This window comes from Aspergillus alliaceus (assembly GCF_009176365.1).
Source record: "Aspergillus alliaceus strain CBS 536.65 unplaced genomic scaffold BDW43scaffold_9, whole genome shotgun sequence".
NCBI lineage: Eukaryota > Fungi > Ascomycota > Eurotiomycetes > Eurotiales > Aspergillaceae > Aspergillus > Aspergillus alliaceus.
This window is the reverse complement of record NW_022474692.1, coordinates 339687-362556: the sequence shown is the minus strand read 5'-3', so window position 1 is coordinate 362556 and position 22870 is coordinate 339687. Positions and strand designations below refer to the sequence as shown.

Sequence of the window (22870 nt, the reverse complement as noted above, 5' to 3'; positions counted from 1 at the left end):
GAATATTGAAATGCACTGAGGCAGAAAGCCAATCAATCAATTCCTAATTCAGGTGACAATGATACGGCGCAGACGATTTAAAAGGCAGCCGTAGGACGGGTTTTCAAGGCAAATATCAAACGCTACTTTACAAGCTTCAGAAACAGTTCCCTCCCTATCTGTATGCTCTCATATCTCATCAAGAATGGCAGCAGTCCCTCAACCTTGACTATAGGAGACCATTGATTGACCGCGCAATACACGTCATGATATCGAATTTGAAAATCTGGTTTAAGTTTATTTGTCTCTTCCTACACTCGACTTCACTCTTTTGGGTATAATGGCATATGGTTTACTGCGCAGACGAACGAGTGTTACGCTTGGTAGCGCCGCCCTTGCCCGTATCCGCGGCGCTGCTGACAGCCTCGCTGGCCTTCTCCTTGGCAGCACCTGCGGCCTCCTTGCCCTTCTTGGCGGCAGGAGCAGGTGCTGGGCTGCTGGCCTTGATGGCGCCCACAATGATGAGGACCATGGACAGAAGCAGGGCTCCCAAAGTACCGGCGACTTCGGGAGCTTGCTTCACGGCGTTAACGGGATCTGCCTTGGCAAGGCCAACGAAGCGGTCAACCTTCTCGCGGATGAAAGTGACAGGGTCTTCCTTGAAGCTGACGCTGGTGGCGGGGGCAGTCTCCTCCTTCTTGGGCTTGGAGGCCTCCTCCTCGGCCACTTCAACAGGGTGCTTGACATCAAATGTCTCCCGGCGGAGCTTCTCGGCATCCTCGGGGGAGTGACCAATGTAGATGTTGTCGAACAGGATGTCGTTCTGCATGGTCCAGATCTCAAAGCCAATCTATAGATTCATTAGTTAAGCTGCTAAGATCAGAACAAACCGACAAAGATAGAAACTTACAGCGCCCATAGGCTCGAAGTTGGCAGGAGCCTTATCCTCAAAGTAGGCCGGGTTGGCGATCTTGCGGGGAGCCCAGGGGCCCTTGTAGGCGGGGTTGTCAATCATAGGAGCAGTCCACTTGCCCTTGTAGGCAGGGTTCTTCTTCATCGGGGCAGACCAGGGGCCACATCCAGAGACATCACTGCACTTGGGGTTAGGAACAGTGGGAGGGATCCAGTCACCATCCTCCTCATCATCCCAGTCCTCTGGCTTCTCAGCCTCGGGGTCGGGAATGGTTTCAGGCTCCTCCTCGAGCCAGTCCTCAGGCTTGGTGGCTTCCTCGTCAACAATCTCGAAGGGGGCCTCCTCATCCCAATCCTCGGGCTTTGTGGCCTCAGGGTCGGGGATCTTGACATCATCAACCCAGTCGGCGGGCTTCTTATCCTTCGGGTCATCGATCTCCTTCTCCGGATTGACAGGAGGGTTGAAATCCTCGAGCAGGGTGCCTTCCTTGACAGACTCCCCATCAATAAGGATCTGGAAAGTCTGGTCGGGACGGACAATCAGGGTGTACAAGGAAGTGACCTTGTTGGTGCGAGCGGCAGGTGGCGCTTTGAGATGCTTCTCTTCATACTCGCCAGTCTTGGGGTTCTTGTGGCGGAAGATGAAGTGAACCTAATAATATATAAGCGGCAGCTCGAGGAGGGTAGACGTAGAAGCTTGTCCTAGTACGTACCTTGTTAGTAGCACCGCACTTGTCGGGGCCGAACATGATCACGTAGGGAGTGGCATTAGAGAACTCCTCGGCGTGAAGCTTCTTGTTCTCTTGAAGGAGCTTGAGGTAGGCGCCACCGCACACAAGGGAGTCTGTCAATGTATAGCTTAGTATACCGTATGCCGAATATCTGTGGAGACAGGCTTACTCTGTGGCTTGACCTCGTACTGGACAACCAAGGTCTTGCCCTTGTTATCGATCTTCTTGGGGAATTTCGCCGAGATGGCGTGGTGGGCGGCAGGATTCTTCACGACGAGACCCTTGTCTCCGTCGATGCCTTTGAAGACAGTGGGTTCCTCAACAGACCATTCACCGACATAGGCCCAGTCCTCTTCCGTCTTGGAGTCATCCTTCTTCGCATGAGACGGCGTCCACCGAGATTCCCAGTCATCGGTGAATTGCTCGAGGAAGGGAGCTTTGAGGGTGGTCGGCTGGGGTGCTGTTAGCAAAGGCCGGAGCGCCAACACCTGGTAGATAACGTACAGTGAAAGTTGGCTTCTCTACAACGGAAGTAGCATCGGGGTTCTTCTCAGCTTCCTCAGCATGAGCGTAGCCCATGAGAGTGGCCGAGGAGACCAAAGCGGAGGCAACAGCTGCGTTGATACGCATGATGAAAGTAAGAAGCCCGACTCGGTCGTAGCTTTAGGAAACAAACAAATAAGCAAATGTGTCCAACAATGGGCCTCCGGAGAGGTTTAAGGGGAAAAGAATGTCAAGCTAAAAGCGTACCACAAACTAGCCGATAGAAGAGATGAGGGCGAGAGAAAATGAGGAGGAAAGAAGACCGGTGTTCGGGGAGGTTGATTATATGTTGCGCATGAAGCTGGGAAGGTAGCTTAAGTTCAATCTGGCCTCTTCCGCTGCCGCTTACCCCTTGGGGTAAAGTTCCACCGGGCCCCCTTTGGGATTAGTGGTAGATTCTCCAATGTTCTGTTTGATTGATTGTACTTTCTAGAGAACCGTTTCATTGCTTTTTTTTAAAGTTCCCGTCATCTGTTTTTACTCTTTCTTACCCAGTAGTACTAGTAGTACTAGCACTAGTTGGTAGTTCTTCCAGTCCTTTCCTTGGCATGACCATCTGTCTACATTCAATACAGAAAAAATAAAACCACAATGCTCTCAAATTTTAAACTAACCCAGTCTATCCAAAGAAATTATATCAAACCCATTTCATGTCATACTAGATCCTAAAAGATGACTCCGATTGCGCGATCTTCTTCCCGCTAGTTAATTGATCCAGATCCGGAAGGGAAAAATTATATTGGAGACCTTCAAACTTGCCCCTCTTTTTTCTTCGTTTCGTTCTTTTCGACTCCCTTTGATTTACAAAATCTCAGACAACGCCGTTTGAGTTTACAAAAATCGCCCTTCCTTTCTCTTTCTTCTCTTGGGCGGCGCTTGGTTCATTCTCGCCTTCGCTCTTTGTTCCTTACATCCCTAAACTACTACCCTTTCGATCATTGGAACCCCACTTCACCAATCGGTCCATCATGGCCCAAGCAGTCAAGGACAACAATGACCATCTGGTCCAATCTTCTGATCCGCAACACCCCTCCAACCTGATTCCAGAACTCTGTCGCAAGTTCTATAACTGGGGATGGGTCACTGGCACTGGTGGTGGGGTAAGAGAATTGATCGCATCTGCTCTTGAAGCCGTCCATGAAAGCTAACTCGACATAGACGTCGATCCGGCGCGGAGATCATATTTTTATTGCGCCATCCGGTGTGCAGAAGGAATTAATGCAACCGGAGAACATCTTCGTTCTCCAGTTCCCAACTCCTAAATATCCCCCCTCCGATCGCAAATATATCCGCAAGCCACTCGATCTGAAGCCATCGGCCTGTACCCCTTTGTTCCTCGCAGCCTTCGAGCGTGGTGCGGGCTGCTGTATCCATACTCACTCCCAGTGGGCCGTCCTGGTGACGCTTCTAGTAGAGCGTGAGAAAGGCCCCGGAGCCTACTTCGAGATCAGCAATATTGAACAGATCAAGGGTATCCCTCGCGGTAAGGGTAAGGGTATGCTGGGCTTCTTTGATACTCTCAGGATCCCGATTATTGAGAACACTGCATTCGAGGAGGATCTCACCGGAAGCTTGGAGAAGGCCATGGAGGAAAACCCCGACACTTACGCGGTCCTCGTAAGAAGGCACGGAATGTGAGTATTCGCTGTTTCTTATTTTGGAGGTTCTGGAGATCTAATAAACCGTGTAGTTACGTCTGGGGAGATGATGTTGCCAAGGCTAAGACGCAGTGCGAGAGCTTGGATTATTTGTTCCAGCTTGCCGTGGAGATGCACAAGCTCGGTATTCCTTGGGTTAAGGAATAGATGACCTTTATATGCGCGAGCCGATCTTAGTACAAAAGACTCCTGTCATTGAAGACCTTGAAGGAAGTTAGTAGATCGAGTCGCTATATCTTAAGGATACCACTATTATGATGATGATTTGATAGGTTGAATGAAGAGTACATAGGCATTCAAAGCGCATTGTGTTTTTTGACAAGTATATTGGAATATATAGTAGTAGAGCATACCCTTAGAGGCGAATTAGAGATATATTCGGAGTATGTATATTAGCTAGCATAATGAGACCCTAGTTTGACTACTGGTTAAGTCCCGCCGGAATGGCATGTAAATCTGATTAGTACCTAACGCGATTGCTTCCCCCGACAATATGTTAACATGTACGGAGTACTACTTCCATAAAATTATTATCTAGACTTGGAATGGGCTAAGCGGGTGGATTCAGGCATTCCCTGGGGCGGGGACTGCCTTAATTCCGGACGGGTGACGAAGTTGGCCTTTTTTCGACGGCGCGGATCATCTGTCCAACTTAAACTTAGTCGCTTCGCCGAACCCATTAACAGGATTACTGCGCGCCTCCTTTAGGACAACACCGTCACGTCCTTGCTTCCCCCTCCCCGCCACTAACGACCTCTTGTTCACTTTTCAAGTCATACCCACATCCTTTGACCTGTCTAACCAATTGCAACTAATCCTTTCTTTCTCTCATGGATCTGGACAACGGTGACTCCCCGTGGGGCGGTAAGCAGGCAGTCACGGACTGGACAAGCGCATCATATTTGGCATGTGTCTAACTTACTTCACCACAGACGTCCCCTCGCAGTCGGTCGGCACCCACGGTACGCCACAATCGGAAAGCGAAGATGCTAGTATGTTTCTTCACCTTGTATCTGGATCACTGTAGCAACCCACCTCCTAACCGCATCCTCCCGCAGCCCGGGAACAATCGTCACAACAAGCCAGTTCGAACACTCCCCGCTCTCCAGTACGGCGAGTTCCGCGAGGCTCCCGCAAGATCAGCGCACAAGCGACAAAATTAGAAGCAGTTGATGACACCCTTGATCCGTTGGGCCCGCTCGGGGGCAAGGCCGATGAAAGTAGCCCTACGGCAACCGAGCAAGCACCCATACCACCTCAGAAGGAAGCATTTACTGGGCGCAATGTTCGGCCCACATCATCTGCATCTCAGACATCAAGTGCTGCTGGAATGGCCGATTCGGTGAACCTCGAAGAAGATGGTGCGGGGTTTAGGGGCCCCCCCCCGGTACAACCACCAAGCGACGCAGATAGCTCGAAGAGATTGTCAGAACCTAGTATTAGTGTCGAGAAGGCAGCAAAACCGACCTTTGAGATCACCGTCGGTGACCCACACAAAGTGGGAGATCTGACGAGCAGTCACATTGTTTACCAAGTCCGAACAAAGGTGAACCGCCTCTACTTGTGAATTGGCATTTCATCGATATGCTAACGTTGGAACCAGACAACGTCCAAGGCCTACCGCCAACCAGAATTTACTGTTAGTCGCCGATACCGCGACTTCCTTTGGCTTTACAATTCAATGCATAATAACAACCCTGGCGTTGTCGTCCCCCCTCCTCCGGAGAAGCAAGCAGTTGGCCGTTTCGATACTAATTTCGTCGAGTCCAGAAGGGCTGCATTGGAGCGCATGCTCAACAAAATTGCTACGCATCCGATCCTTCAGCATGATGGAGACCTTAAGATCTTCCTGGAGAGCGAAACATTCAATCTAGATGTGAAGAACAAGGAGAACAGGGAGCCGGATTTAGGTCAGAGCAAGGGCATGTTTAGCTCCTTTGGTATCAACGTTGGTGGAGGGTCCAAATTTGTCGAGCATGACGATGTAAGTCCGTCTTTGCTAGGTGCTGTGAAGCCTCTCGGTTAACGATCACACAAGTGGTTCCATGATCGGAAGATTTACTTGGATGCTTTGGAGAACCAGCTGAAGGCTCTGATGAAATCAATTGACACTGTAGTCGCACAGCGGAAGGGGTTAGCAGAAGCTGCTGGGGACTTTTCCGCGTCTCTTCACGCGCTGGCAGCTGTTGAACTGTCTCCCGCTCTCTCCAGCCCTCTCGACGGGCTTTCGGATCTACAGTTACGCATCAAGGAATTATACGAACGCCAGGCTCAGCAAGATGTTCTCACGCTAGGTATCACTATTGACGAATATCTCCGCCTGATCGGAAGCGTTAAGACAGCATTCTCGCAGCGGCAGAAGGCTTTCCACAGCTGGCATACGGCCGAGTCCGAAATGCAGAAACGCAAGCACACTCAGGAGAAACTTCTCCGACAAGGAAAGACACAGCAGGACCGCCTAAACCAGGTCAATGCCGACGTGGCCGATGCGGAACGCAAGGTCCATCAGGCGCGATTGTTGTTTGAAGATATGGGAAGGCTGATGCGGAATGAACTGCAGCGGTTTGAAAAGGAGAAAGTGGAAGATTTCAAGTCTGGCGTGGAAACATTTTTGGAAAGCGCAGTCGAAGCCCAGAAGGAGGTATGTAAATGTAGTTTGAATACTCTGGTTCTCGGTTACTAATACCTTTTCACAGCTTATCGAGCTCTGGGAAACCTTTCTATTGCAATTAGACGCAGGCGAAGAAGGCAACCTCTTCTACGCCCCTCCTGTTGCAGAGGGTGCTCCCACAGAGTCGGTGCCCGAGAGAACTACTCAAGCCGCTCCAGCCGCCCCGGCCGAGGAAGCATAAATGTTTGCATATCCCCCCTATGACCCTTTTATCGCTCTGTACAAAAGGAAGGCCACCGTCCCTTGCATCCCTCATTTGTCACGTTTATCGATCAAACAACGCATGTCAGTCATTATTATAACAATGTATGGTGTGGGGGTGGTGCAAGACTTTTACCTGAATTTATGGCTGTTTTATGCATCTTGCAGTCGGAATTAGCTACGTTGACAGTGTATTGATACCAGTAACTCGGAATTAATTCGAAATGACCTCTCTCCTTTGCTGCTGATCTCTCGCCTGGCTTCTTCGGTAAGAGGTCTATGGCGGATAATATATGGCAATTTGCACTGGTTCCAACTCCGCTAGAAGTTACCAAGGCCTTTCAAACAAGTAGAAGAGGCAATCTGGAGGCATGGACTCTCAATGCTGGAATTCCAACCAAATGGTATGATGTACTGTACATGAAAGCTTCGAAAGATGTAGACCGTAAACAATGAGTAGATTATACAGAGATACCCCACAATCCCGACAAAACTCAGTTCTTCTTCTTCCCAGATGCCTGCTCTTCCTGTCCAAACGAACTGATCAGATCCAGCAGATTATCGTCTTCTTCTTCGGCAGCTCTTGCTTCAGCTGCGGCCTCTTCACTCGTCTGCTCAGCCTTCTTGTTTAATTCTTCCTCGGTAGGGGTATTCGCATCCCAGCTCCGTCCAAATTTGGCTCTGAATGCTGCCAGTCGACCGGCTTCGTCTTCCTCGACATTCATCAACTTGCTCGATGATGGGTTCCATAGGAGAGAATTGCGCGTATCACGGGTAGAGCGGTAGACAGGAGCGGGGGACGTCGTGCGGTGAGTGAAGGTACTGCCGTCCGAGAGAGTGACGAGCTGAGTGAAGGTGTAGGGACGCTTAGGGCGTCGAAGGAGTGTCGCATGGCGGCATTGCGAGCAGATGAAAGTGGTGGAGGTCTGGACTCGTGCGGTGGAGACCGCGCTGCGGCGGAGAGTGAGGGTGAATGACATTGGGACGCGGAGAAAATAGACAGATTGGATCGAAGACCGGAAGGAAAGGGATCAAGTCGGGTTCGAATCAGTCTGTTCGGCGGGATAAGTTTATCGGAGGTTCTCGAGAAATTTGGCGGATCGGGATCCCCTTACGTAAGCATCGACAAGAATGCCTTTTTCTTCGGGAGATCTAAATCACTATCGATTCACTCTAGTGGTCTGGTCACGCATTTTGCAAAAATGCTCCTCAATTAAAACCCATTTTAGGATACTGTTCTCTGGAGATTCAGGATGACTCTAGAGGATTTCCATGGTTCTGTCGCTAGTATATCTCCTGCTTTGTTACCCGTCGTTCCTTAAGCCCTTGTGCTTGTCCGCCGCTCTTCTCCCGGCGGAATGAAGCTTCCATACTCACGGCCTGTGGTTTCCATCAACCGGATTGTGGGCCAACTTAAAGGTTAGACTCGAGTATCTTCTTGTTCGGACTATCTGTTCCTAAGCATTTTTCTACGGTTCAGGTTTCCAAGGTGGCTCTGCTACTTATTTGCCTCTCCAAGCGCAACAATGGCATATTCGCAATACAATTAGCAGCGCTGAAGCGACGTCTCTGAGTACCGCCATTCCACGGCCTCAAACTAGCAGATCAAATGATATCCATAATACCCAGAATGGCGCTCTCTCCCTCTCGGACCAAGTCCGCCTGCTGATGAGACGAGTACCTTACCCCGTTGCCATCATCACGGCCACCGACCCCCACGAACCCCTCGATCAAGCTTTCCGCGGCATGACAGTCTCATCGTTCAATACTGTATCACTATACCCAGAACCGGCCATCTCATTCAACGTGCGGCGACCATCCGAGACCCTCAGCGCGCTTCAATCTTCAAAGCGATTCCTCGTTCATCTATTAGCTCCCAATCGGACGACAGCAGCTCTTGCCCGGGACTTTTCCAAAGGCAACCATAATCTGACTATCGTGAGTGGTAAAGGTGATTTTGAATTTACACCGCATCCTTCTGCGTCCGGTGAGGAGGCGACCAGGCCGCTGCCTCTGCTTCGGAGGAAGCAAATTGCGGATGCACCAGAGGGAAACTCCCTCTCGGACATTCCTTTTGTATTTGAATGTCAACTTCATCCGCAGGAGATCGAAGTCAACGACCACACGATTGTGGTGGGGACCGTTGTAAAGGTCCTCTCGGATCATCTGACGAGTCCGGAGGCAATCGCCAATGCGCACTCCGTCACCGATCTATGTTTAACATACGCCAATACCCGGTTTTGGGAAATGGGCCACGAGATTTAGGCTTGCTGTTTGTATACCCTACTCTTCTTTACCTCAGCTCTATATGTACTATATTCGCTTGAAACGTGTGCTCGTGTATATCTACATGGCCTTTCTACCTGTAACTTAAGGATTCGAACTTCAAAAATAACTCAAGCATCGATAATGACGTCATATCTCTATAGAACCCATTTGTATAGTGAAAAGCTTCAACTTCTTTCATAAGTATCTGATCCTATCGCGTAAGGCGATTAGAGCCAAATGAGAATGAGGCAGTCTGGATAAATCCGTCTACTAGTTATAATCTCTCCGAAATGATGGTTCTCGAGCTGCGACGCATCCCTCTTGGATTAGCTATTCACGCCGAAGCTATGTCTCTTCCACAACAAATAGGTTAGGGATGCTATGTGTGACATTCAAGGTCGTATACTACTTCCCTCCCAAAAAAAGACGCTGATAGTCCTTCGGGCATTTATCGCGCCTCCGGATAAAAGGACCTGCCTAGTCGACTGCTACCCTAGCATATGGACTATGGCACCCGCTTGCTTGAGACCCTCCCCTGGCGTGTTACCCATGGCGTCCTTATCCTCCAGAAGAGAGCAAATAGCGGCCTTTTTATCAAGGATCTCAACTTCTTGACCTGCTGGAGCACCTTGTACAGCCAGCAGGCTGGATATTCATTAGTAGCGCTTATACTAAGAGGGGGTAGCCAGACCGGACTCATAGAGCACAGTGTCAGAATTAGCTATTCGTGGAGGACAGTAATCTTGTAGACAGTTTCTTTGTCCATAGCTGTTGGCTGACCTCATTTGCTAGTAGGTATTGGTTAAAGATCATACAAAGACGAGAGCATACGATGGCCCTTTGATTGAGACGAATGTTTCTTTGTTCGATTCAAGATTGAAATTGTATCAAGGGGTTGTATCGCTTTTGCAACCACCGCGTGATATTTTACGTATCACAGGAGGATACAAATGGAGTTCATAACCGCCAGTCTTGCCGCTGGCACCTATACAGAAGCCAGTTATTGCAGGCATTTGTTTCCCTCACCAGGGAATTGCGGCCCCCTTAAGGCAGCACTGCATCACTTGCCCTACCTTCCTTGATCCTTGAGACAAATTTGACGTGGCAAATTGTGATTAATCGCAAGTATCCAGATCCTTAATCTAGTTCGTAGCTTGATGATGGGGTACACACCTTCCACCAGCCAAGCCATAGTTTTTCTGTAGCTTTGCAATAACATACACATTCCTACTGTGTAGGTGCAGTTCTTGCGATGTCAGGAACAAGTGAAATGTTGACTTATCAAGTATGCCTCTACTCTCCTTATGATAGCGCATGCCCACTTCAACTAGGATGTGGTAGAGAAGTTAAAAGTCCATGCAATCAGGTCTCTAAGCCTTAGAGGAACGGAGACGGCTGGGCAAGAGATTAGACGGTTCAGCCACAGAGCAGATGCGGCAGTGGGTTAGTCGCCTGGGCTACAATATAAACACATCAGGTGGTTCAAGGACAAGGCTCACTCCAGCGATATGTTAGGTCCGTGAGCTCAACCGTCTGAACATCATCCATATCGCCTGCACCAAAGGCAAGGACACCACGTGTGCCTTTGTCGGCTCTATCCTTTAATGCTACGGCAAATCGGCCCGGCCGCCGTGTAAGATTGGCCTTTACACCTTGCCTCACCTTATAGCGGTCTGCGAGAGCATTCATATCAACTCGGAGCCAATCTCTATAGAACAGTTCACGAGATATTCCTTCGAGCTCTAGGATGCTCTAGAATCACCGGCCCTCAGGGAGGGCCTTGACCCGGAGATTAAACCAAAGTATTTCCGATTGCTGACCCTAATGTCGTTTCATGTTTTCATAAGGGAAGCAGCAGATATCGGTGTCTACGAGGTTGGTGGTATGCTCATGTTGAATTCACAGGTAATTTCTTAGCTTACCATCGTCTGTAACCCGAGAAGAGGCTTTTTGGAAGGCCAGATATCGAAATTTACGGTCCCTGTTGTGCTTTGAGGTCAACTACAACGCATTGGCCATGGAGGAGAATTAGACTCCACCAATGTCGTCGACCAGCTTGCTGTAACTGGTGTCACTACCCTCGGGATGGACCATATAAAGACTCTCGGTGATGCCATTGAAAAGATAGCGTGGCATAAGGCTGGGATATTTAAGCCTAGATGTCCCGCTTTCACAGTTGAACAGGTGCCGGATGCCATGAAGGTCCTCAAACAAAAATAGTTCGAGAAAAAGGGTTCAGCTTACCGCAGTTGCCATTATTCCAGCACTCCAAAATGTTGATGTCAAGCCCGCAGAAGATTTTCACAGGAAGAACGCTTTTTTCGCCATTTCCCTCGCTCACACTGCCCTGGAAAAGTTCCGAGTCCCGTCCAAATACAAACCGGAAAGTCTCCCTAACTCATTTGTTCAAGGTCTCGAAACCGTTGTGTGGAGAGGAAGGTGCGAGACCTTCACTAGTGGCCAACTTCATTGGCATCTCGATGGAGCACATACGGAAAACAGCCTTGAAGTAGCCTGCTCTTGATTTGGACTAGTTATAACGGTAAAAGTCCGTTGCCTCCCTAGGGCCATCACTATCAGTAGGTCCTTCGCGAGCCTAGTCTAACCTTGCCAATACTCTAGAGGGTTCCCTCGTGTATTCATTTTTAACCAACAATCAACAAGGGATACTATTTCGCTTCTTAAATTTGTCCATCGTACTGTATTGATGAATTTCGAGCGACGTTTCACTATGCAGTATTCTGTACAAACATTACCTATAAAAGCTGTTCATATAAACCTGGTGAGTAGCCAAGGGTCCAACAGTCTATTCCTGGCGATAACCTGCCAGAGGTTCGGTCAAAGATTTCGTTAATCGGAACGTTAATCTAGATGCACTTCGGAATCTCACGTTACAGGAAAAGCTGGCAGCTGTTTGGCATGAACTGGATCCAAGTACGGTGGTGGCAACGCCTCATTCAATCGGAGAAGCAATCGAGTATGTGAAGAGCGTAAGTAAGTTGGTAGGTTTGGGAAGATGCAGATTTTAGTCACTGGAGGTTTTCATCTCGCTGAGGCATGTTATCTATTTTAGAGGGAGATAACCAGGCAGGGCCACATCGAATTTAAAGGGCGGTAGCATCGGTTAATGTATGCTCATCATACATGTAGAATCAAACTGACTTGCGGGAAAGGGGATTCGGTCACAGTTGCGCAGAACTACTGTAATAACTTGCGAGTGATGACGAACGCAATAAGGCAGATCTTACACAGGACACAGGATTTTATTGATCACAGGCGAAATAAAACCAGGATAAGGGCTAGATACACCTAGGATGGCCTGGGAAATCCAAGAAGATTTCAGCGCCACGTCGGAAGATCAACACTAGCAGAAAAGGAGAACACAAGCACCTAAAAGCTAGGAGCAGCATATCGACTACATTGAAGGGATCTGACAGCCTAGTTGACCTTTCCGGCTGCAGAGCTGGGACTGCCACTGCCGCTACCACTTCCACCACTTCCACTTGCACGGCTACCTGCCCTTGGGAACGGACTGGAGATCGGTCTCAACCCTAGGTTAGGAACATTGCTCTCAGAGCCCGAACTGCTTCTCTTATCGGTAACCTTCTCAGACAGATCAAACTGAAAGGGAGGGCGACGGCTCGAATCCAGGAAATCGGAGCCATAGAGGCTGCTGTGGCCCGATCGATTAGAGAAGGATCGGTCACGATGGATGAAATCCGATTCGAAGAGAGAGGCGGTGTTAGCGAGAGGCGAGGTCGGGAAATGCTGTAGGTAAGACGGCGCCTGTATTGGACTAGTCGGGTGAGACGAGGTGGCACCAATAGGGGACGACGCATGCTGCAGAGGGCTAGACTTCAATGGCGGAAAGCTAAGTCCAAGCAATGATCGGTTGCTGGAAGCGCTCGTCGTCAAAGCGGCTAGAGACATGGTGGGCGCCTCGCTGAGGGGCTTAGTACCAGGTAAATTGCCCTCGGGAGTCAGTGGAACCGAGTCCATGAGAATCTGCTGTTGCTGCTGCCGGAGAACTTGCTCAATAGCCACACATTGCTGCCAAAGTTGATTGGTGCGCAACTGGTACTCCTGCACTGACTGGCTAATGCTCGCAAACTGTTCATTGAAATTCGCCTCGAGTTTGGCCTGGTCCTGCTCTCGAGCAAACTGTTCCGCAGCGCGACGCTCTCTTTCGTTGAGCCCTTGTGCGTTAGCAGAGACGATGCGCTCGTACTGTTCGTTAACCCTAGTGCGGCGACCCTGCAGTCGTTCCCGTCTTTGGATCGCGGAGGTCAAATCCGACTCCAGTTGTGATACCTCACGGGCAACGGCCGATCGTGCAGAAACCACATCTTCCTTAGCTGAATTAAGAAGCTCAAGTTCATGGTCGTACTTGGCTTTTTCTGCCGACCATTCTTTGAGTTCCTCCTCCGGAATGTTCTCTAGGCTATCCAACTGAACCTCCAAAACGGCGGTAGCTTCTTCCGTTTGCTTGATGTTCCTCTCCAGTTGCAACGAGCGCTGTTTCTGTCGATTTTCATCCGTGCCGCTGTGAAGACGATGGTTATAATTGTCCAACTCCTTCCTGATCTTCGAAACGACGAGCTTGTGATCATTCTTGGCCTTTCTCAACCGTGCACGCTTCTCGTTCAGTTTCAATTCAGCGTTAACAATGGAGTTTTTTAATGTGGTCGTTGGGGAGGATGGTCGATAGGACGGCTGTGGCGGAGTGGCTACCGAGGAGACTACTGGGGAGGAAATGTTAGACTAATGGATGCTTTCAAGGCGAACTGGGGCCTGTCTCACCTTGCTCTGTGTCGTTTGCGACCGGTGTCTTGACACTCATGACGCAAATCTCCTCCTCCGTGTCACTTCGCACAAAAGAGCAAGTGTACGCACAATTGGGAGCGAGACCAGAAATCTCGCCACGCCAATGCACTGCACTTGAGCCTTTGGGTGCATCCTGGACTTTACAAATCGTGACTGTCGCCCAAAGTGCACCATTGACACAGACATAGAAAGGTTCCATATCCTCACCCAAGCGTCCAGTTTCACAAGAGCCGGAAACGCCAGTATCATCTGAAATGAGATCACCCGCCGCAAACTTTATAGAGGAGCTATCGATATCGGTAATCCAAACAAGGCCATCATCCAAAGAAACACCCTGAAGATCCCCCTCTGTCATAGTGAGGCCCCGAGCAGTTTTCGACAAGGCCCTGGAATGTTCGTACTCTCTCATAACCGTCACCTTCGTGCTTGCGAGCGCAGCCCAGAACGGCTGGCGATTCCGGACCTGGTTTGCCTGTCTCCTGCGCTTCTTCGCCGAAATCAATCGATCCCTACCATCCTTGTGCGTTGCGGGCGTAACCAGTTGACCATCGGCACCGATATAAGAAGACACACTGGTCCCGGACTCGAACGCAGAATCAATTTGCGTTTGTGAGCCGGCGGATGCTTCGGTATCAACACGTTTTCCAGTTCGAGGAGGAGCCGGTGCCCTATTTTTAGCCATTGAACGTCTAGCCATCGCAGTACCTGCTTGCGCTAAGATGTGAACCGCAAGAAGACTCCGGATCCAGCTCGGAGAAGATTGCGGTTCAGAGCGCCGAAATTCGGGAGGCATAAGATGAGAGTATTGCGACAGTATATCGGGGCTAATGATTTTGGCGGAAAGCAGATGACCTATGACAAAATCCTGTATACCTTTACTTCGAATGAGATGCAAAACAAGAACAATACCGACACAGAGGGTATTAACCCCTCCGTTTTTCCCCGACCCTCCTCCACCCAGGGTTATGGCGACCTGGACATGGGCTAAATCGAGAGCGAAGTTTTGCGCCCAGGTCCACATGAAAAGACCCCAGAAGAGTAGGAAGAATCCATCCATTGCAATCATCGTACCGAGGGATGGCGTTCCGGCCGGACCCTGAAAGATATCGAAATTGGATGTCAGAGATCCAGCAGACGCACCGCCAGGTGGCATGAACGTCAGGGAAGCGAACAAGAACTGCACCAGCGTAAGGACCATGGGCGGTAGCTGAAGGAGGAAGATCAGGATGGCGATAGTGTCGTACATCGGACAGGATTTGAGGATAGTCGAAGCCAGTTGAAGTGGATTGATCGAGGTATTCGAGCCTGGCCGCTTGGAACTCTCCGTACGACGCGACGCCTGGCCAGTAAGGCCACCATTCTGCGGCACTGCGCCATTCGCCTGTCCGTAAGACATGTCCGTGTTGCCCTTAGCGTATCCATTCAGACCACGTCCGTTACCATCCGCCTTCGAGCAATCCGTCGTACCGTTAGCCTTCGTTGCCGCCGCTACCGTGGAAGTAATTGCCGTGTCGCTGTTGGAGCGAGACGAGGGCCAGTCGACTTGAGATGATGGTCCAGAACTTAGTGTAGAGCTACCGTTGGCATTCCCATTCAGTTGTCCGTTCGATCTTTGCTTGTTCACTTTCTTTCCGGAGCCGGCGACGCCATTCTCATGTCGATTGCTATGACTCTTCCTAGCCGTAGCCGATGAACGTGGCATGGACAAGGGAGCCTAACACCCAGGTCCGAGTCAGCTTGGCAAATGGCAGCCAAGGACTTGGACCAGGCGGGGAGTGAAGACGAGACAGTATCAAATACACGGGTAAAGAAGGGGAAGAGAGCGAGGGAGGGGAGACGATGCAGGAAGTGTGCAGGAAAAGGAATGACGGGAGGGGTCTAAAAGCGGTAGAAGAGGAATGGTTGCGGTTAAGAAAGGAAAGGAAAGGAAGAAGGGAAGGAAGAAGAGAATATGGAATTGAATATGGAGAAGAGAGGGTAAGAAGGCGTGGCGCGGGGGGGGGGAGGGGGTAAGAAAGAGAAGGGAAAAATGAATGAGGTTTGGTAGACTTTTGGGTCTGGATAGACGAGGCGGGAAAAAGACGAAACGAAAGGTTAGAACTGATCGTCAGAAAGAGAATAAGGCAGTAAGGCCACCATAACACTTGTCGCTGCCTTAGGAATTGCCTTCCCGCCTTTACAAAACACGCCTAATAAGGCCCAGTATGTAAGGTATGTATTGAGCGCTTGTAAGTATTGAAACAAAGAGAACCTTACCATACAGTAACACTTTAGCCACTTCATCCACTGTGGTTTAATTTTTGGTCTTCCCTATATTTCAGGTGTTTATGGAATCTCGCAACAAAGCATGGAAAATAACGAACCACGCGGATATCTACTAGTACTGTTGAAAGTAACGCCGTCACTGGAATCAAAGTCTCCAAAGATCATTATAGCATCGTTCGCAGCCCTCCAATTTCTACAGAGTAGTATCACTTCTGGTACACTTTACATAGGTACTTCATCTCGCAGGTCTCTGTAACCTGAGCTAATAAATACCTTTTGAACTCTTTCATATCGGTAGAAGCTCGCTTTACAAGGGATGTAGCACCAACTGTCAAGCAAAAGAGACTTGTCTAGACTTCTGCATCAACTTCAGCGGATCTATGACAACGAAGCCCGGTTTACACATCAATCAAGATGCATGGAAAGTACTTTGAACATCCACCACGCCGTTAGCCCATCTCACTCAAATGCTCGCCGGCATCCGACTTTCCCAGAGTCTAGGAGCATAGCCGCTACGGTTAACAAATCGCTGCCGGCCAGTATCTATTTTGAAGATCCCCAGGCTTACTGAGCTCAGAGCCATCTTACTCTATCTGAAGGTGGATTCGTAAGCCGGATGCTACGTGTACAATTTACCGTCATGTTGACACCAATAATATAAGCTGAAACGGCACCTCACCCTTCTGATTGCTTCGTCTTAACCCCTCAATCCTTTATGCGTATTTACCATCCATCTCCTATCCATCCGAACACGGATGGTGGCATAGCTAGCTAGGATGATCTGATGATCTCCTCCTTTGGTGCCTGCGGGGTTGGATATCATACAATCTCCCGATAGTCGGTGGACAGCTTACACTAGGATGATAAAAGCCTCCAACGCCGTTCAGGAATCTCATTTGTGGCGAGGCAGCTCAACTAGCCTCTTAGCCTTCTGATCAATGCATAGTAAGCTGCGAAAGCCTTTCTTTTTTCTTTTTCTCTTTCCTTTTTATTTTTATTTTTTATTTTCTAGGCGCTCTACTCTGTACGTTAGTGCTTTTCATGGGTAGCAAGAGTACTGTACTTCACATGCGGAATGCTCGGCTAACTTACGGTCTCGGCAGGCAAGATCGATAGGTCAGTCTTGGCCAGTAGTATAGTCTTAGGGGGTATACAGACATAAGCAAGGACAGGAAGATATACGAGGTTCTTTTGGAAGTGTATTTTGACTACCCAAGTCCATACGTTCGCAAATATGGCAGTTTTGTAGATAAATACTATTTCATACAAAAATCAGCAATACTATATATTATTGCATTTTGTTTGGTGAAAGTTTCCGGCATAGCTCCCCAGCCTAGTACAGAATAAACTTTATTATATAGTTGGTCCGTTGTAGGTGATCATTCCTTATATCATTCCTCATTGGTATTCAACGGTTCCCATTCAGTGGCACATATCATTTGGCCAAGAAAAACCGCCATAGAATTGAGCATTAACTGTTAAGATCGCCATCCCATATACTTTTCTATCTGAAACCCTATATCACTCTAAACTACCAACTTCCTTCTATACAAGAGAATTTTTATGCAATATATACTCCGTAAATAATTTTGCTCTAAGTATTCTCCTGTACCATACACCAACACCATACAAACAATGCAATCGGCAAACCGTCGGGTTCCACCTACAATAGCGTCTTCACTCTTTCTATCATCTGTAAGGGTGAATGCAATATGATAATGCTCTTTTAAAATTACATCTGTTCCCCACAGCTCATGTCTATGTGGTCATTCCCATAACTTCCTCCTTGCCTTATAGGGAGAGTCCTGCATGCAGCATGTCAGGTGAAGCATCTGAGGGAAGTCTTGATGTCTTTGCTATTCGTTAGATGAGGCTGGAAATCAGAGGATGATCGACGTTCTATACCCAGAAGGGGATTCTCACTCCAGTTTCCACCAATAGCCTGTGCGATTGGGCAATTACGCCCCGCACACATGGGTCTACGGCAGCGTCAGATGATACTTACTGATACCGCTATGTTTTATGACCGGAGTAATTAACCCAGTTTTGCGTCGCATTACCTTCTTGGATATACGGGAATACAGCGATATCTACCAGTAGAGTACGGGCTGTTATCCTTGCAGAGCGACCTTGCTAAGCTTCTTTTGCGTAGTGAATCTATCATAATATACTTGCGTAGGTAGTTTTGTTTAGGAAGTACAAGCTGTATAGAGCCCAACAACTCTTCCGCAAGCTCTGTGATATAGCCATTCTCCTGCATCTCTATGTTCCTCTCAGACCATCCAATCTCATTTTATAGTAGGCTATGGTATAATATGCCGTCGTCCTCTATCTAAAGCACGAACCATGGTATCATCCCTATGTCTATCGATGCGTGACTCTCTAATGCTATACAGGATACGAACCATACTTGGCGCGAATAAGTCCAAAGCGAGCAACTTAGCTATTTATGACTGTTCGTTGTTCATTGATCGGCCTATGCAGCGCCCTTGCTACTTCCGGTGCGGAAACTAACATCAATTGTGTGCTTCGATGGGCTGTGTTACGGACTTGAAAGAAAACCGAGGTGACGAGGATATACAGTATCGAGCCATGAATCGGGGTTCTTTAATAATCCTACCCTCCCAGGGAAATCTCCTTGTTGTTAGTATAACGTGAGAAAGTGGCTATTAAGAAGCGATCTTGACATGAAGCCTTGGATCGATATTTCACGTATTTATTTCAAATATTGGTTCTTTCAAGGTCCCTAAACTATAGATTCCATATCCCCTATCTTGATGTCTCGAGCAAAATACCAAACATACGATATAAAAATCTGTACTCAATTAGTGAGGGGTAATCGGGACTATCTTGTATACACACTTCTCTCTAGTCTAGGTTTCGGATATAGAACAATAAGAATCATGAAGACACACATAACACAGAAACCCTTAAAAAAAACAACCTACTAATCCATATACATCCGAACCCCCCTTTCTCAGGAACATATGCCAAAAATCGACATTTCAGCCCACTCCGTTACAATAATGGAGACGGGCGAAACCACAAAAAAACAGACCACGACAACATTCCATGCCCATGTGAAATGCCAAGAAACCGACATTTGTTTTGGGCCGGGAGGCCAATTTATTGTTTTGACTTTTCTCTAACAACTAAGGTAGGTTTAAACCGTCGATCATTTTACATTTTCAGGGCCAGGAAACCCTGGCTCATGATCACGTTTCCAACAACCCCTCTCAAAAAAGCCCTGCAACATTGACCACCCTAATCGAGTACTACTACTACTACTACCACCACCACCACCATACGATGCACAAAGGTGCCTTTCAGGTATTGGTGATCAATCAATGCCCTGCCATTGACACATGTCGACGCTATTAGATAAATTTTCGCCTAGTGGGGCCAATCAATGGGCGTCCCGGGTGGGAAAAAAGGGTCTTTATTCGGGTTGGGCCCGAGCCAAGGGCCGGGGCTGGACCGAACGCTAGTATTCTAGTGTTTTCGATGTGAGAGGCGAAAGTACGTAAAAGGAACCGCTAAAAGAAGGGGGATATGGTTCTGGGAGGGAGCTTTTTATACCACGTTTTTGAGATGTTATTCCTACTGGATTGGCTCGGTACAGGGACCTGGAATACCGAGGCCTAATGACTGGGCCACTTTGGTGAGCAAGCTTTTCTTGGCTCCGAACGAACACCGCCACCTGAAGAAGATAGACTACGGGTCTGGTATCGTGGTAATTGTTTCCGCTGATTACCTGCGATGGACTTGTATGTACAATACGGTACAGCGTTACGGTACCGATGATGTAGGCCGGACCCATATGTAGAGCGGTTGCGGACATACATATATATACAGCTGCTAGAGCATAGGTAAGGTACCGTGGGAGGCGCTCAATTAGACGTATTTTCATCTCCACATTAAGCCAGGAGACACTTCATTTCTTTGCGGAGCCTATATCCTCGACTGCATCATCGCGATCCCAGCTCTCTACTTCTAATGTTCGCACCCTTGCCTCGATTTCAAGGATCCGTTGCTGCCAGAATTTCTTCGCCTTCTCTTGGAGCTGCCAGGTGGATCTGAACTGCTCCAGGATGAATGGCGGCATATCGGTCTTCTTTCCCTGCCTGTAATCGTATAGGACTATGTCTTCGGAGACACGGGCGGCGGGTCGTTGCCGCGCCTCTGAGATGATCACGGCTTGCAGATGAAAGGCGTCTTTGTGTGAATGAGACGCTGGGTCCTGTACTAGCTTATGATAAACAGTGACCTCATCGGGGTATGTCATCGGCTGCAGGGGAAAGCATTGTCAGCGAACATGATGTCGCACTCAAGGCTAAGCAAGAGGGTAGTACAAATTTGTAATCGATCTTGATGCTCCTGAGAATGAGACCGATCCCGGTCGAGCCGACAATATTCATCCACTCTTTCTTATGGTCCGGATCTATATGCGTAGCAAAATTGCGAGTCAAGTATACCCGCGCAGTTTCGGCGTATCGGGCATAAGTGACATTATTAACATGACCTAAGCAAGGACAGTAAGAGTTAGGAACTGCGATCGGATATGGCACCATTCAGGCTCAGTCAATAGGAGGCTTGTATATACCCTTAGTCAGAGGTTAGTTGGATGAACCGCGCACTGGAATGGTTTCGAATATGGATTCCGTCAGCTTACCATGGTATCCTATGGTCCATGCAAATGTCCCGTATTAGTACCAGTAGGTTATGCTGAGTATAAATAGGTACACCCTACCATCTCCCCCCAAGCGACGCTCTGCCGAAACAACCCCCTTCTTGTCGCATCTGTCAAGTAACCTTCGCTTCCAGCAACCAATTCACGCCAATCCCTCGCAATTTGCTGTAGTATCTCTCCCGCTTCCTGGATTTGCCCCGGCTTCAGCCCAAACATGATGCATCTACCCAGTCTTCTCTTTGTCATGGTGAGCCATCGGGGACCGATACTGTGGGGTTGCGGCGCGGCAGTCTTGGATGAATCGGCATTTCGCGCGGCAGAGGCAGGGGTCGATAAGGCACGAGAACTAAAAAGTAAGTACTTTGTAGTAGCTGTGGTAAGGCGCTGCCTTCGTAATGCATGAATCGAGGTCATCGTTGAGCAATCGTGCGCTGGTATGTCGTTGTTGGAGATGTTTGGAGATGCTCTGGCTACAAGTCCGGCTATAGGAGGAGTGGAGTAAACCTAGGTTGGGTGGATCTTCGACCGGGGTATAATCTTTTTTAACCCATGTTTCTGTTCCTCCAACTCCTAATTAATATTAACTGTTGTCTATTACATTCATTCCACACGGTTAAATCACCTTCCTTCTAGGATTTCTTTCCGGGACAGGAGCCCGCTGAAAAGAATGCATTGGAATAATTATTCTAAAGATAGCTAGATTATCTTTTGTTCCTCTCAACATACCTCCTACTCCAACATGCTAAATAGATAGGGTTTCAAAAAGAGAAGCAACGTAATGACTTCTGAATTACAATTACTCTGTTGTTATTAGAGCTAGGAAGTAATTTTCTGATGACATGTATTAAAGCGAAAGACGATTGTTGGACATGTTTACCAAGTATGAAGTCAAGATATCGGTCAACGGTTTACATCTAAAGATGACGACCGGTTTCACCAACTTTAAAGGAACGATTTGAGAGAATACCTTTCACTCTTCACTTTTAATTCGCCGCCACCTTTGTCACGGCCACATTCGCTCCTTATGGTATATGTAGGATTTCCACTATTATTGGTACTGAGCCTTATCTGCCCCCGTTCTGTTACCCATCATCCTCTTCACCCAATACTCTCGCTGTATCTTCCTCCTCGTGTCTCCTGGTCTCCTAGATAAATATCGACAGCTTTCCACATCGCTGATGTGATTGTAAGATTACGCCAAGGCGAGAGGGACCATTTGGTCCTGGAGGTGCGTCGCAGCAGTCATTCCTTCTTCTCTGCCTACGGCTATACTAACCACCTCTCTCTAGATGGACGATGACGCGGGGGTGTGGACACTCCTGAATCGCGCAACTAGTCTCTCCGAAGCCAGTGCTCTAGAGGTGTACCAGAGAACGACCCTTTTAGAGAATAATAGGAAGTTGGCGTCATACGTGGTTTCTGATCAGATAATTAATTCTTGACGTGGAGCTGACAGTCTCTAAAGACAACTTGTTGAAACACGCGCGACTACTGAAGCTCGCCCCCAAAAAACCTCCTATTACGGTAACGCTCGGCCAGAAGAGAAGCCAACGTACTCTTTCTCTATCGCAGTATATGGAGCCTGCTATTCAGCTTCTCAAGCCAGCAGGCCCATTGCCCAAAGTTGTAAAGGTATGAGACGAGGGTGCGGCTTACCGGCCAAGGCTAATGCATAGAGTAGATGACGTCCGAAGGAAGTTCAATGGTACGTCGGCAGTCTACCTTCAATATCACACGCAGCGAGAAGAAATGGGAGATTGGTGACGATCATACCTGGACCGATATACCTCTGGCAACCAGTATGTACTTCCTTGTCCTAGCTATTACGCAATGGTGAGCTGATCCAGATATTATCTCAACGTGTAGCACACATGCTGTATGCAATTTTTAAAGCCCAGCTATCAATGGAAAGCGAGCCCGCGTGCCGTACGACGATTGATGCTTTCCTGACTCTCGCTATAGCGACTGTCAATAATAATATACCGGACTACTGCACCACTGGAATCCGGACTTTATCCTTTCAGAATCAATGAACCCGGGATCGTTCAGCCTATTGCCGGAAACAATTATAACCGCCCAGTTCACAACTACGATTATTAGTGGCGGGCCTATACGATTTGAAATCAAC

General features: G+C 48.5%; 7 protein-coding genes across 7 annotated transcripts; 3 read left to right on the top strand and 4 right to left on the bottom strand.

Moving 5' to 3' along the window:
* Nucleotides 1-14: 14 nt before the first annotated feature.
* clxA (calnexin) lies at nt 15-2512 on the bottom strand. Its single transcript, XM_032041057.1, has 5 exons — nt 2127-2512; nt 1792-2074; nt 1605-1735; nt 890-1543; nt 15-829 (listed from the first exon to the last, which is right to left on the bottom strand). Exons 1-5 carry the CDS (start codon nt 2250-2252, stop codon nt 332-334), a joined length of 1692 nt encoding a protein of 563 aa, XP_031903074.1. The 5' UTR covers nt 2253-2512; the 3' UTR covers nt 15-331.
* Nucleotides 2513-2630: 118 nt separating this feature from the next.
* mde1 (methylthioribulose 1-phosphate dehydratase MDE1) lies at nt 2631-4189 on the top strand. The gene is made up of 3 exons (XM_032041056.1): nt 2631-3265; nt 3324-3799; nt 3856-4189. The coding sequence occupies exons 1-3, from the start codon at nt 3134-3136 to the stop codon at nt 3968-3970; spliced, it is 723 nt and encodes a 240-aa protein (XP_031903073.1). The 5' UTR covers nt 2631-3133; the 3' UTR covers nt 3971-4189.
* Nucleotides 4190-4492: 303 nt separating this feature from the next.
* Nucleotides 4493-6908, top strand: BDW43DRAFT_267906 (sorting nexin 1). Its single transcript, XM_032041055.1, has 6 exons — nt 4493-4687; nt 4756-4815; nt 4882-5369; nt 5427-5807; nt 5862-6464; nt 6520-6908. The coding sequence occupies exons 1-6, from the start codon at nt 4654-4656 to the stop codon at nt 6673-6675; spliced, it is 1722 nt and encodes a 573-aa protein (XP_031903072.1). The 5' UTR covers nt 4493-4653; the 3' UTR covers nt 6676-6908.
* On the bottom strand, nt 6909-7732 carry BDW43DRAFT_267905 (mitochondrial 54S ribosomal protein bL31m). The gene has a single exon (XM_032041054.1). The coding sequence runs from the start codon at nt 7673-7675 to the stop codon at nt 7190-7192; it is 486 nt and encodes a 161-aa protein (XP_031903071.1). The 5' UTR covers nt 7676-7732; the 3' UTR covers nt 6909-7189.
* A 143-nt stretch (nt 7733-7875) lies between these two features.
* Nucleotides 7876-9056, top strand: BDW43DRAFT_267904 (flavin reductase family protein). Its single transcript, XM_032041053.1, has 2 exons — nt 7876-8114; nt 8176-9056. The coding sequence occupies exons 1-2, from the start codon at nt 8054-8056 to the stop codon at nt 8958-8960; spliced, it is 846 nt and encodes a 281-aa protein (XP_031903070.1). The 5' UTR covers nt 7876-8053; the 3' UTR covers nt 8961-9056.
* Nucleotides 9057-11724: 2668 nt separating this feature from the next.
* BDW43DRAFT_267901 (putative ubiquitination network signaling protein) lies at nt 11725-15867 on the bottom strand. Its single transcript, XM_032041052.1, has 2 exons — nt 13764-15867; nt 11725-13702 (listed from the first exon to the last, which is right to left on the bottom strand). Exons 1-2 carry the CDS (start codon nt 15487-15489, stop codon nt 12402-12404), a joined length of 3027 nt encoding a protein of 1008 aa, XP_031903069.1. The 5' UTR covers nt 15490-15867; the 3' UTR covers nt 11725-12401.
* Nucleotides 15868-19799: 3932 nt separating this feature from the next.
* On the bottom strand, nt 19800-21229 carry BDW43DRAFT_267898 (thioesterase family protein). Its single transcript, XM_032041051.1, has 4 exons — nt 20803-21229; nt 20725-20733; nt 20405-20575; nt 19800-20340 (listed from the first exon to the last, which is right to left on the bottom strand). The coding sequence occupies exons 1-4, from the start codon at nt 21154-21156 to the stop codon at nt 19987-19989; spliced, it is 888 nt and encodes a 295-aa protein (XP_031903068.1). The 5' UTR covers nt 21157-21229; the 3' UTR covers nt 19800-19986.
* Nucleotides 21230-22870: the final 1641 nt, after the last annotated feature.

Bases quoted from the DNA above. Each gene is read 5' to 3' on its own strand.
- clxA (XM_032041057.1), bottom strand. From the start codon at position 2,252: ATGCGTATCAACGCAGCTGTTGCCTCCGCTTTGGTCTCCTCGGCCACT. The intron at 2,075-2,126 runs GTACGTTATCTA...ACAGCACCCCAG, and splicing joins TAGAGAAGCCAACTTTCACT to CCGACCACCCTCAAAGCTCC. The intron at 1,736-1,791 runs GTAAGCCTGTCT...ATACATTGACAG, and splicing joins GTACGAGGTCAAGCCACAGA to ACTCCCTTGTGTGCGGTGGC.
- mde1 (XM_032041056.1), top strand. From the start codon at position 3,134: ATGGCCCAAGCAGTCAAGGACAACAATGACCATCTGGTCCAATCTTCT. The intron at 3,266-3,323 runs GTAAGAGAATTG...AACTCGACATAG, and splicing joins TCACTGGCACTGGTGGTGGG to ACGTCGATCCGGCGCGGAGA. The intron at 3,800-3,855 runs GTGAGTATTCGC...TAAACCGTGTAG, and splicing joins CTCGTAAGAAGGCACGGAAT to TTACGTCTGGGGAGATGATG.
- BDW43DRAFT_267906 (XM_032041055.1), top strand. From the start codon at position 4,654: ATGGATCTGGACAACGGTGACTCCCCGTGGGGCG. The intron at 4,816-4,881 runs GTATGTTTCTTC...ATCCTCCCGCAG, and splicing joins ATCGGAAAGCGAAGATGCTA to CCCGGGAACAATCGTCACAA. The intron at 5,808-5,861 runs GTAAGTCCGTCT...CGATCACACAAG, and splicing joins AATTTGTCGAGCATGACGAT to TGGTTCCATGATCGGAAGAT.
- BDW43DRAFT_267905 (XM_032041054.1), bottom strand. From the start codon at position 7,675: ATGTCATTCACCCTCACTCTCCGCCGCAGCGCGGTCTCCACCGCACGA.
- BDW43DRAFT_267904 (XM_032041053.1), top strand. From the start codon at position 8,054: ATGAAGCTTCCATACTCACGGCCTGTGGTTTCCATCAACCGGATTGTG. The intron at 8,115-8,175 runs GTTAGACTCGAG...TCTACGGTTCAG, and splicing joins GATTGTGGGCCAACTTAAAG to GTTTCCAAGGTGGCTCTGCT.
- BDW43DRAFT_267901 (XM_032041052.1), bottom strand. From the start codon at position 15,489: ATGCCACGTTCATCGGCTACGGCTAGGAAGAGTCATAGCAATCGACAT. The intron at 13,703-13,763 runs GTGAGACAGGCC...CCTCCCCAGTAG, and splicing joins CGCAAACGACACAGAGCAAG to TCTCCTCGGTAGCCACTCCG.
- BDW43DRAFT_267898 (XM_032041051.1), bottom strand. From the start codon at position 21,156: ATGACCTCGATTCATGCATTACGAAGGCAGCGCCTTACCACAGCTACT. The intron at 20,341-20,404 runs GTACTACCCTCT...TTTCCCCTGCAG, and splicing joins TCAAGATCGATTACAAATTT to CCGATGACATACCCCGATGA.